Source organism: Alternaria atra (genome assembly GCF_907166805.1).
Source record: "Alternaria atra isolate CS162 genome assembly, contig: 22, whole genome shotgun sequence".
Taxonomy (NCBI): Eukaryota; Fungi; Ascomycota; class Dothideomycetes; order Pleosporales; family Pleosporaceae; genus Alternaria; species Alternaria atra.
The window spans coordinates 2,417,923-2,431,031 of NW_025091320.1; the positions used below are offsets into that span (position 1 = coordinate 2,417,923).

At 53.0% G+C, this 13,109-nt stretch overlaps 3 protein-coding genes across 3 annotated transcripts; 2 read left to right on the forward strand and 1 right to left on the reverse strand.

Moving 5' to 3' along the window:
- Positions 1-110: 110 nt before the first annotated feature.
- ALTATR162_LOCUS3558 (uncharacterized protein) lies at positions 111-1,860 on the forward strand (the record flags this gene model as incomplete). Its single annotated transcript, XM_043311166.1, has 2 exons — positions 111-316; positions 366-1,860. The coding sequence occupies 2 exons, from the start codon at positions 111-113 to the stop codon at positions 1,858-1,860; spliced, it is 1,701 nt and encodes a 566-aa protein (XP_043167101.1).
- A 2,188-nt stretch (positions 1,861-4,048) lies between these two features.
- ALTATR162_LOCUS3559 (uncharacterized protein) lies at positions 4,049-6,668 on the reverse strand (the record flags this gene model as incomplete). The annotated part of the gene is made up of 3 exons (XM_043311167.1): positions 4,049-4,326; positions 5,609-5,819; positions 6,417-6,668. 3 exons carry the CDS (start codon positions 6,666-6,668, stop codon positions 4,049-4,051), a joined length of 741 nt encoding a protein of 246 aa, XP_043167102.1.
- A 3,242-nt stretch (positions 6,669-9,910) lies between these two features.
- Positions 9,911-11,317, forward strand: ALTATR162_LOCUS3560 (uncharacterized protein; the record flags this gene model as incomplete). Its single annotated transcript, XM_043311168.1, has 2 exons — positions 9,911-10,362; positions 10,537-11,317. 2 exons carry the CDS (start codon positions 9,911-9,913, stop codon positions 11,315-11,317), a joined length of 1,233 nt encoding a protein of 410 aa, XP_043167103.1.
- Positions 11,318-13,109: the final 1,792 nt, after the last annotated feature.

Consider the following 13,109-nt stretch of genomic DNA (forward strand, 5'->3'; position numbering starts at 1 on the left):
GGGCTGTGAATGCGGTCTAGAGTAAGGCAGGCGGCAACAGCGAAAGTCACGCGCTAGTGGAACGCGCTGTCACGAGTCAGCGCACAGACGTTCAGCGATAACGATAAGACATGGTATCGTTCCGAGGCGCATTCGCCTTTGCCGCCGACACGACTGTCCTTACTATGAAGCGCGCGTACGAAGGGGAGGATGACAGCGAGCACCAGGCCAAAGTACAGCGGCTTTCGCATCCCGATAGACTATCGAGGTTGAGTGAAGAATTGCTTGTGCGCGTACTGTCTTTCGTGCCCATATCCTCACTACTAGTATGCCAAAGGTAGGCACAGCCAGACCCAATGGATCGCGACAGTCACTGACTAGCACAGGGTGTCAAAGAAGTTTAGCCGCCTTTCTGTCGATTCAGAACTATGGAAGGCCGCTTACTACCGCACATTTGTCCTCCCGAGAGCGTCGCGGATACCAGGCATCAAGGGCCCTGCGAACCTTAGTCGGCTACACTATTCCTCGCGACTATCGAAATGGTTAGAAGATGGCTACTTGGTCAAAGACGGATCACAAACGAATTGGAAGCAACAATATCGGTTACGGCATAATTGGACCCAGGGACAATGCGCCGTTAGTGAGATCGTGGTTGCCGAAAGGTCTCCAGATCCGCCGCTGTTGGTGATGATGTCTAATAGCATTATCTATGCTGCAGATTCCATAGCAGGCCTCCGAGCGTGGAGTTCGAAGAGCAACAGGGAACTACTCGCATCTACCGAACTATCTAGTGAAACAGACACGGCTCGATTACCAATATCCATGGCCATAGATGCTTCCCACGCGGTGGACGATTCCGAAAGAGTTGTTATTGGCTTTGAAGATGGGTCTTTCTCCATCTACGCTCTCGAAACGAATCGCAAGACGTTCACGAATGTCTTTACCCATCCACCATCGACGAACGGAATGTTATCGGCTCTCGCCTACTCGTCACCTTACCTTCTCACGATGACCGAAGATCATCTACTCTCGCTATACGCTTTTGAAGCAATACCAGGGAAGCTCGGCCTTCTAGAGCCTCCGAAACTCCTATATTCCCTAAGATCGAACACCGCATGGCCACCTGTTGCACTATCACTGCGAACAACAGCAACGAGCATGACTGCCGCCATCGCATACTCCCTACCAACGTACTTGTCTGGCTGGAGTGTCGGGGTGCAAGAGCTGATACTTTCGCACAAAGGAGAAGTGATCGAGTCGCGGCTAGCTACTGCGGCGGATGAACATTCATTTACGCTTTCTACATACCGCGCGGCCTCCTCTTCTGCACGCTCGTCGTCGCCTTTGCCAGGTAGCGCCGGCGAAGCCCAAATGCCGAGCGGACCAAGCCGATCGAAACCTACCTCTATGTCGTACTCGCATCCTTATCTCCTCGTCGCGCATCCTGACAACACACTATCGCTCTACCTAGTTCGATCCACATCACAAGCTTTATCAATCACTTCCGGCAACCGTCTCTGGGGCCATACATCTTCAATATCCGGTGCTCATGTTGGCATGCGAGGCAAGGCCGTATCCGTGAGTAGACTAGGAGATGAGCTCCGCGTGTGGGACTTGGAGGGTGGCATGACGTCTTCGGCGAACCGCAAGCGCTCAAGAAACGGAGAACTGAGCGTTCGTGTGCAGCCATCCAAGGCCAGTGAGGAGTACACACAGGACGATGACTCAGGTCATCAAGTGGGCCTGCGGCTCGCGCTTGACCAGGGTTTCGACGACTCTTCCATTAGTCGCGGTTGGGTCGGGTTTGACGAGCAGAACGTGATTGTGCTGCGAGAAAAGAGCGAAGGTAGTCAGGCTCTGGTGATCTACGATTTTACGTGACGTGTCACAAAGAATTCGAGGCGTTGGACTACATATACCCCTACAGAGCGCTGTTTATCTATTTGAACATCGATCTCTCAATGCTTGTCGGATCACAACGCGGATGGAACCTTCTCAGAGTTACCAAAATCTGTGACTAGTACACGCATACACTCTGAAACGTCACATGCGTTTGTTATGGTACCCACCAGATACATCACCACAACATCCCGGCCCCTCGTGACCAAAGAGCACATGCTACCTGATCACTTCACATATGCGCTTCGTGTATAAGACGTCAACCTTTCTATAAAACATCAAGTAACGTCGGCTTCTCCAATAACTTCTAGAAGTACGCAACGTGGCCGGTTTCGATGAAAGTCTTCTTCATCCAGATTGGAGACCACGCTCTTCTACTTCTGTAGACGACACCATTTTCAATGCAGCTCCCATAGTCTCGAGCGATAGCAGGGTATCACTACAGGACCGTCGGTCAGCGTTACCAGGTCAGCGTGCGGAGTCGCAAGGAAGCGCGGACTTTGACGTAGCTGACGAAATCAACAACGCCAGTGCCTCCGCCTTCGCGACAATACTTTACACGGTGGATCTTGCTCCAATGCTAGCAACTCAGCTGCACCGAAACAGCAGATGTTACTCCGACCTGGCCCACATGAACAGATGTTCACACAAACGTCCAGTGACTCTTCGCTGATAATGGAGGGTAATATGCGGAAATGGTCCAATTCACCAGCCGTCACTGTTGATGCGACGGTATCCGTTAATGTGCAGTTTGAGTTTTCGGATCATGACCTTGGTGGCTTGGAGTATATACAGGAACGCTATCGATTAGTGCGGAAGAAGGTTCGGGAAAGAGCTATGGAGGCGTTGCAGCGGTATGTGGACGAGGAGACGGAAGGGAAGAACCTCTGATCGGGTATATAGCGAATCTCAGAACACTGGAAAGAAAACTCAGATACACTACTCTTTGGTGCACATCGAGGTGATGTAGCATGGAGCTGGTTGTGTACTTGGTGTTGCGATGTCGTCACACTGCTGGCTCTAACTTACAATATCTGCCGACTTCGTCTGAACCCTCTCAAGGCCACCGACATACACAATGTAACAAAAACGTTCTCGCGGCCAAGGTCCAATCTCTAGACACTTTTGTCGCTCGTTCGAGTGTCTCTTCTTCAACAGACTGCGTAAAGTAGCAATGTCAACGAAAAAAGGTAATAGTTGGTTCTGAGCAATCCCGAAGGATATCGATGCTCACCACCTGCTGGCGTGATATGATGCATATATAACTGCCTTTCCATCAATTCCAAGCGGCACAGCGAAGCCGGAATTCGAATTTGAGCACTGAGGTGCCGCCGCATAACGCTCGTCAGCGCACCAGGGCCCCGTGAGACCCGGGTCGTAAGCGTCGGTCAACGACTCCACTCAGGTCCTTGACGCTCGTGAGCCAAGCTTTCAGAAAGATTGGATAAACTGTTTGAAAAGAGTGGCCGAAAGTGTTGGCGAAGATGGCTGAAGCCGCTCCTAGGTCCAACTAACGTAGGTGAGGGTCAAGAGGGGACAAGGTGGAAGAGGGTCGATAGACTCTTATGGCCAGAGGAGCTATGTGGCGGAGGATTACTGCCTCCGGGCTTAGCCCTGTCCATCTAATCACGGTGTTGGTTGTCGAACCTGTTATCATCCATCATATATATCCTATGCACAGACCAGGCGGTCGATTGTCCCTACCAGGCCTCTACGCTTTATCTATCTGGCCTTAGATCACTCTCCGACGCGACCACACAGATTTTCTGTTGTTTGCTACAATGGCTCCACCGCGACCTTTTTCTGTAAAGAAACATGGAGGTTGTAGAGGGTGACTAGCGGCAGAAACCTGTGTAGATGAGTGGAAGTGTAGTAGGAGGATATGGCTTTCCTACAGTTTTCTTCTTCTTCTCCTGTTCCTAGGTAAGAAGGTGGGAAGATGATGTTTCGGCCGAGTTTGGGCTGTTGAAGTATTGAAGCAGTTGCTGGGTGAATAACCGGGAAGACGCACTGATAGAGTGATTGATGTATAGAAATATTTTGATTGCCTTTTCTATGCACTAGTTTGTCACACCCAGCTTGGTCTTCCTCAGCGAGGTAAAGTAAGACAGATTGATAGCTACGCCTGCATAATCACTGGTATACATGCCACCCTTTCTTCCCCCTTCCTTCAAAGCTCCTCCAAATCCTCATCCCCAAACTCATTCAGCGCAGGGAAATCCCCGGCCTCACACCTCTCTGGCCTCACGAAAACACCGCAATTGGCACCACACTCAAAGTACCGCTTACCCTTGACGCTCCCATCGTTCTTACCAGTCGGCTCGTCGAGCGTAACGCCGATCCACACACCGATGCCCGGTATCTCAGGCACAAGTCCAATATACGATATTGTCCCGCGACGAGCGTCTGACTCGGGGAGTAGGCGGACGCGACAGTTCAGAGAGAGACCTAGTTGAGAAGGGCGTTAGTGCGTGAGCTGAGGAAAAGAATGAGGTCAAAGTTGTATGTTCGTATCGGGTCAGAAGAATCGTACGAGAGATTAGCGGCAACACCCGTTCGTGTTGATATTGATTCATGGCCCGGGGGTCGGCTGGCTAGCTGTCACAGCTAAAGCGAGGAAGAAGCAAAAACAAAGTAAGTGGCACGGATGGGCAAGTCGAACAAACGTCCCGACTCCCGGCGGCGGTTGGTAAACTAGGATCGCGTATGTGCGGAAAGGACGTGATTGCACGCCCCTGATGCACACCGATCACATCTTACTCCACCAAGCATTCGCTTTCTTGAGATGTGACGGTAGCAGAGGCTCAAGCGGGGAAGCGGCCTGATGTTCGAGACAGATGCAGGCGCTGCCCAATGTGCTCCTTAGGCGTCCCTTGGGCGAAGCAGTGATGCGCGAATATCGAGGATGAGGTGCGACGTTGGATCGTTGCGTCTAGTCAACAGAAACTTCGTGTACGTTGTATGGTGCCTATGATGGCATGCAGAGTGATGAGATGTGCAATATGTTTTAGAAGCGGGCCGCGCCATCCGAGCCTAAACCACCATTGTCGATCTCGGAACCTAAGAGGGAGATTTGAGGAAACAAGATGTCGTCGTAGTCGAACTGTATTTTGTGAAATGACTGTGGTAATTCGACGAATGAAGCTCGAGAGTGAGGCTGGTGGCAAGGGAGCGACGATCGTTTTCGACGTTTTGAGTTTCGGCGACTTCTATTCCCGCGGCTTGGTCCCTGCCAAAACGGGTAACTAGCCGGGCGACGGCGTTGGAGCGACGGTAATAGTAGGCGATTTCTGGGTGGTAAATCGTCTTGTAGACGTCCCCGAGGGATGACTTCAAACGCTATCGTGTCGGCTACGGAGGTCTGAACCAAGGGGTGGATGCAGAGTGCTTGAAGAGGTAATCATGTAGGAGGGATTTGGTAAGACGACACCTGGTATGGAAGATTGGTTGCCTGTCGCGCAGATTTCCTCGTTGGACGATGATGACAGGCTGAGACATAACGAATCCTGCCATGACGAGGCGAGGTGGCCATCATGGCCACGGTGGCGTTGGAAGTATGCAGGTGTCCGTTTTGGGAAGTGTTTGAAGCATCTCCGGTTTGTACATTGGAACAAATCATGGCAGAGCAGCCTTGCAGTAATCCATGTTGATGACCGGGCTCCGGTATCTCTATTGCCGCCAACGTACGGCTCAACGGTAGGAAGGACATGCGGGAAATCATACGGCTTACCTCTTTCTTCTACTTCCCGCTCTGAAGCGCGGATCTTCTGCTGCTCGATGCTGGGAGCGTCTGGGTCGAAACGACCCAGTTTCTGCGCCTTCTTCCATGCAAGAACACTATCGGTCCGATGCTCGTACTCTGCAGCAGGCATCTCATACTTCTCAACGGACGACAGATCGGTAAAGTCAGTTCGTGCAGCGGGAGGACGTGTGTCAACGACCTAGATTTGCCTTGTCAGCACGGGAGCATGTTTGAGGGTATTCATTTGCTCGCAGAAGCCAGTTGAGATTGCTCTAGCTAAGTAACTGGTACATGGGATGAATCATGCAATCATATAAGGCGTCAAGTAACACCGAAGCGCCGAAAAAGAAATGGGCAATCGAGAGAGAAAGGTTATCGAGCAGGGTAAAAGTTTAAAAAGTCCGGTACTGGATGCCGAGTACCAGCAAAAGCCCATTGCTTCAAGATGATCTGGTAATTGCAAGTGGAATGAAGGATGGCTTCCGCGCGGATCGCTCTGCCAAGGCTGACATGACCGGGGTGTAGAGCTAAGGAGGGGCACTGCGGGGCATGCAGATATGCAGGCATGACCTGATTAAAGTCGACAGCCTCAAGGTCGGCCTTGACAACGAATAGGGAAGATAGGAGGCATGACGCATGAAACTGCTAAGCTTGGATGTAGAGTAGAAGATACAAGGAAGCAGAGAGGCGAGCCGGGGTTGGAGAGATGTGGCAGCTTGCGAGAGGACGGCATAGTCGAGTGGTCAAGGACAGGGCTGCGACGACTGTTCAATGAGAAAGCAGAAGAAGCACTTACGGTTATCTCCGCATACGGCTGCAGCGGGAAGGCAGCAAGACGCGTCTGTTCCTCGTCCGGAGCAATGAGAGCGACGGCATCCTGAGAAGCAACGCGCAACGACAGCTGTTGACTGCTTGCGGGAACACCGGTGATGGGCTCGAGGCGTGCCTTGAGTTGAGCGATGGTCCAAGACGGAGAAATACGGCGCTCCGAAGACGAATTCGGGGAGCTAATGAGGAGCGGCACGTCTGCCGCACTTTGGAGTGACATGTCGACGAAATGGGCGATGCCGAGGTAGACTAGCTGGAGGGGTAATGTAGGAGGAGTAGGAGTTGTTGTTGGTGTTGATGGTGTAGCAGTTGGCAGGTGACCCGCTCTGTATGCGGGATAGTTACGAGTGGTGTAGGGCCGAGGAAAAGCATTGGAGAGGGTTGCGCATGGCCGTATCGAGTATGCTAAGCGATGCCAAGGCCGTGGGTTTCAACCACAGTGAATGTCTCAGAACCCATCACGAACACCCACCACCCACGCTCACCCCACGCGCTCACTCAGCATCGCGGAAGTGCGTGGGAACTACAGATGCAACCCCACGCCGCGCGCAGGCATCGTTCACGCGTGGGTGATTTGTTCACCATGATCTTCGTCGAGGTGAGGCCTGTCAGTGACGTCCGAGTCGAGTTGCCTCGTACGAATGATGCGAAACCATCCGATCTTCAGCCAAGACCCGGTGACATTGTGCTTAATGACAGGTGCTTGCCCTCACGGCACTGTTCGCAGGCGCCTCATAGCCAGCGCTTGCACCCAGCCTCTCTGCTTCAGCGTCAACAGGACATATACAGCGCCCTGTCAAATTTTCCTCCAACAGTGGGCAGGCTTCACCGCTTCTTATATGCAATGCAAGTCGTCTGTAAATATAGAGTGCTGCGCCTTCGCAGATTTGTGTACACGCAGAGAGAGTCGCAGAAGCTACAGAGGCTGTGGCACGTGCAAGCAAGACTCTCAAAGCGGAAGGACATTTACCAGGGTTATGGAAAGTCGAGTTCGCATGCCGTCGGCGTAGGCTGATTGCGACGAAGACATCTGTGGGGAGTCCTTTAATCCTTCAATCACTCAACCACGCCGTGCAGCCGCCGACGAAAGGCCTTAGGACTTAGCGTTGGACAACGCACGGGGACGCTGTTCATGGCTAATGCACCTGCATCTCGGCTCCCACTGGCCCAAGAGCCTGCTATATCCAACCTCATTCAAAACATCCATCCAGTTCGGCCTCTTCTCACCGCCTAATGCGCATCATCGTAAATCCCAGTCCCGTGATGCAATCCGACACCCGTCGCGCTGCTGCCCGTGGCGCACAATGCAACGCCCGCAGCAACATGACATGGCATGGCGGCGCCTCCTCGTAGCTTCAACAACGTGGCTCTCGAACACGAGACAACACAGCAGCAGCACCGCCGCAGTGCGATACAGCGCCGCGTCTCCCGTGGGCGAGGGCGCACAATATTATGTCTCGTTGCGGATGAGGCCGACGCTACCACCCCGAGGCCCCATCAATCGCATAAACACCAGCGTGCCAGCATCGTGTTATGGCGCGCCTTGAAGACTGTTCAAGGCTTAGGCGGCAAAGCTAGACGTCACGCCGGCAGTTCACCGCGGTTCACCGCTCCTCTTGGGCATATGTCGATACTGTTAGATCGCCGCCCACAGTGGGGTACTTGACCGGAGCCATGAACGCAGGAATTGCATCTGTGGAGCTTGTCTTCGACGTTGTCAAGACGTTGGCGTGAACACATCACTATCTGCACCGCCTTGATGAAGTCAGCCGTTCGCAAGGCTTCGGTAGCGACGCTTCAGGCGTCAGATAGCCGGAGCAGGGCGAGCATGCTGCAGATCTTCCATGTCATCGCGCTTGTGCTCTTCCGAACCCTCAGTAAATCCCTGAGACTGTTCACCGCTTAATACTATCCTTGATTCGCTGCCTCAAGTGACAGAAACACGCTCCAGCCGCTTCTTCGACGATCGTGAATACGGCCCTGCTGCAAACGCCGCAGCCCCGTCTTGGGCGCATTGAGGCCTGACGGAAAGGAGGGCAGCAAATGAGGCCCAGCACACCACGCCGGCAAAGCCAATATCAACGCAATGCACCGGAGTCGTCTCCCACGTCGTCGAGGGTGAGTAGGTTGCTAATACTACTACTCAAGTGGGGGACACGTCATCGCAGTACCTCACCACACGCAAGAACGGGTGTCGTGCTTTTTGTGTCAGGCTAACGCTTGCAATTTGGCCTGTTTGTTCTTTTTGGTCTCGCTAAAATCTCCGGAAGACCATGCTTCCTTAGATCGGATCAGCTGTGATGCCTTTGTGGTCTGTGGGTCGTTAATGTGGCGCGCCGCCAGCACGAGTCGAGAAAGCGTTAAGCGCGAAAGTAGTGGTGTCAAGTCGGAGACGCAAAGGGTACATCCTGATCCCAAGCCCCCGGATCCCTACCGCGGACGATGAGGCGGCGCCAGCCAGGGCCTCAAGGGATGCCTGCTATTAGTATTACAGACGCACGTTAACTCTCTCTATTAACACATCCATGTTCAAAGTCCCCTCAGACCCTACTTTGCTCCTACCAGACCGTATCCACCGCTCCCCTACGCTACGCTTCCTACCTTTTCGACCTGAAAAATCAGTGGCTAAGCACGCCCGTCATTCATCAGACCGAGTGGTTGGCCTGTTTCACCCCCTGCTCCGAAAGCCCCGGCCCATAGCCCAAATAGCTCGAGTCGATCGACCACTTAGAGCGTGAATCATCCAAAGTACCTCCCAACTGGCTACTTGGGTCATCAGCGGCACATTTAGTCTATCCGAACCTCATCACCTTACCACTGTCCTCTCCTGTTCCACCTCATACACAGCTACCCATATCACGTTTCGCCTCCTTGTTGTTGTTTACCAACTTCATCTGCACATCAACAGCCACTGCACGCCGATACAACACCAGTTTCTGCCTTGCCTCTGCCCAACGCCACGCCTGGGCTCATCATCGTACCGTTTACTTTGGTACCTGTCATCATCTGCAAGGCTACCTTGGACATCAACCTTACGACACAACGCCCAACCTGACCGGTAGACATTCAACTTACAGATAGCCATCTATCTGCTCCACTTCTCACCTTACAGCCGTTCTATCCCCCACACCGCCACCAACTAATTGGTCTCACATCTTGCCAGCGAGTTCAGCTTCTGGGAGACAAACGTTGTTCGGGGACCTTTCATCAATACATGGGCTGGCAATAAGCTAGTCCCTCACCTTCATCCTGGATATCAACCTCCTCCTCGAGCCTCGAGCTCGGGGCTCAGAGTCACCTGCGAGCAAGAAGAGCTCCATATCAAATGCATCCCACTCGACAGGAGCGACAAGAGGATACACGACCGCACCTTCAGCATACACACAGTCTCCCTCGCAAAGAGCGTCGCCTGCCTACGCTTCTGGAGCACCAGCATACCCAGGTCCCCCGCACTATGCACCAATGTCTGCTTACACCCAGGCACCGACATCAGCACCCCAAGGACCCGGACCAATGCTAGGAGGACCTGTTTTACCCGCCATCTCAGAACTTCATCGACATGCTGAACCTGCCCCGCTCCCACACTTTCGCCCACTCTACTCCGGCCCACATGGGCCTTCACCGCCTCGTCACGCGCAGAATACTAATCACTCCCCCCCTTCAACGTTAAAACGACAAGCTTCTCAAACCCCGCTACCTGACGAAAGTCCCGCCAAGAAACAGTCCAAATGGACACCAGAGGAGGACAATCTGACCATCGAGCTGCGGGGTCAAGGAATGAAGTGGGACGACATTGCGAAACGACTACCAGGAAGAAGCTCCATTTCCTGCCGATTACGGTACCAGAACTACCTTGAGAAGCGAGCCATCTGGGACGAGGAGAAGAAAAACAAACTTGCAAGACTCTACGCTCGGTACGTACCACTCGACAAGTCCGGATGTCCAGACTGCTTCATTTTGGTCATCCGCTGCTTCGTTTTGAGCCCACATCTTTGGTTTCAGATCTAACCCCCAGCATACTCTGATGCACTCGCCCGCAACGCGTTTCTGCGCAATATACCCAAAAACAATACTGACTCTTGTGTTAGATTCAAGGACCAAATGTGGCAGAAGGTTGCTACAGAGATGGGCATTCCCTGGCGGTCCGCCGAGTCGATGCACTGGCAGCTGGGAGAGCAGGAGATGAGCGCGCGTGCGAATGCGCCGGTGTTTCAGCTTCACCCATCTGCAACTGGTACAGGCATGAGCTCGCCATCGCAAGTGCCCGTTATACCTGCCTCTGCCCCGCATGGCTTCACGCCTGCAAACGCCCCTCAGTTGATGCCAAACCCGCCGCCGATGCCGCCGCAGCTGCACCAGGTGCCCCCGCCAATGCCTCAACCCCCGATGCATGGCTATGGTCATCAGCGGACCGACAGTGGCTCCAGTGCCGGCGGACGAAGAAGGAGGAACAGCTCATTCAGCCGCAGACGCGCAGACCCTCGATCTCGGTCGAGCGTTCCCCCTCAGCTAGGCCAACCTCTTCCCCAGATTCAACCACAGTCAGAAGAAGACTTGATCAGCGGAGCAAGGACAGCACCTGTGCCAGGGATGCAGTCGATCATCAAGCGAGAGATGGAGGGACCCAGCTACATGGAGGCTTACCATCAGAGGAGAAGGGAAGAAGAGGCTGCAGCAGGCCCATCACGATCGGAACACGAGGCACGGAGCCAGGGTATGAGGAGTCCTGACAGAATGTCACAGCGTAGCGCGACGGGAAGTATCAAGAGCATGAAGCGCGAGCCAGAGGAAACCGAGCGAACAGCCACAGTGCCCTCCCCGCCCCAACCGTCCACACCTTACGAGCGACCGACATCGGCAGTTGCATAGAACATTTCGCATCGCATTATCAACGCAACGATTTTCTTTACTTGTAGTAGATGGGATATAGACATATTTGGTATGCATACATACAACATTCGGGCAGGAACCGTAATGAGCGTGGGTATACCCTAGGTTTCGGCGCACAAAAGAGAGGGTTTGGGAGTACGGAGTATGCCACGAACGTTTAGATTGAGGAACCACGCTCAGAGCATGGATGAATACGAACGGAGAGGCATCCGCACGACTGTGGCATTTAGCGTGGGTTGGTCGTTGCATTTCTCGCATTGATATCATCTCTTTGGCATTCTGTTTTTCGCATCGCAGAACATCATAGCGTTTGTTTGTTTCCCTCTCTAGACTCGCATTGTCACTTTTTGTTTTCTTTTTTCGTTTTTATCGACCGTTTTGTCACAGCACTGTTTTGGTGTGGTTTATGATTGTGCATTTTACAACAGCGTTTGGCATTTTCTATCTACCCATCTCAACACAAGCACTCAGCGGCATAGCGTGGCGAGGATACCTTTACACCGTTGTTTTTTTTTCCTCTTGGATCTTACGTATCGAACCAGCTAGTTCATGGTCTCAAGTATGAACCCAACACATTAGAAAGACTTGTTCTCGCATCGCTGCAAACTTGCGCCACCTGTACCCTGCAAGCCAGCATGGCTATGGCCAACACATTGTCACAGTAGTAGTATACTATAATACACAAGCAACCAAACGCTTCCGCTCATCTCCGAGAAGCAAATTCCTTTCTAATTACGCAGCTTTGGCAGGTCCGGACGTTCAAACTTACAGCTTTCCTTCTCACCATGCTTGACAGCAAGCATGCCCAAGTCCAGCATTACCCTGTAAAGGATGGTGTGTGTGGCGTGGCGGTGAACAGCTGTATTCCCACCGCCCGGAAAACAACGTTCGTCTACCCCGGATCATCGTATGATGACGTAGCACCCATGAAGGCACTTTGCCATCCTTCAACGAAAGGTCGGTCAAACAGGTACCTACGTGGCCGACCCTGCGTGCGCGGAGCGCTGCGCTGTCACCGCTTCAGGGTGTGTTCGCAAAGCCTAGCTCCAGTCGGAAATTTTTCGCCTCTCCATCAGGGTTGCGTGCGAAAGAGGGTGTGGTAGGGTGCGTTGTTCACTCATAGTTGCTCCACTAGCACAGCCTCGTAGCCTCACTTGTGTTCCATGCGATTGGGTGTGACGAGGGAAAAGAGCGTGCTGCTTGCATGAACTTGTGCGTAGAACGGTTCGCTGTCCTTGCAGGTGTGCGTAACTAACATGCAAACTATTTTAGGGCTTGGGCTGCTGGGTGTCGTGTCATCGGTTCTGTTATGCAGAAATGAGGGTGTTCAGCCCCGCAAAAAGCAACGGTGGGACGTGATTGGACGACACTGATGTTTGAGAGTCGTAGGGCTTATCGATTAGCAGTACAGTCAAATGCCATGCTGCCGCCCTTGCCAACCATTTTCGCGCGCTTACTCTGCATTTCTCAAAGTTAATCGGCCTTTTTTGTTCTTACCTTAGGCTCGAAACTTTGTTGTGTGCGCGGTCTCCGCTCCCGTCCCACTCGGAGCACAAGGCTGAGATGCACCATATGCATGTCCCGCAGCCTTCACGAACCGCTTTGAAACAGCCTAGTTGAACCCGCCCAAAGCAGGGCGCCCGGGCTTTCTTTCACCCAGCCTGCCCAGTGCGGCTTTGCAGTAACCTTCCATAATCCTTCTAGAAGGTCGATTGAGACTAACCAAAGTCAACGCCCATGACATATTCCCCTTGCGGTATACCCACTCGCC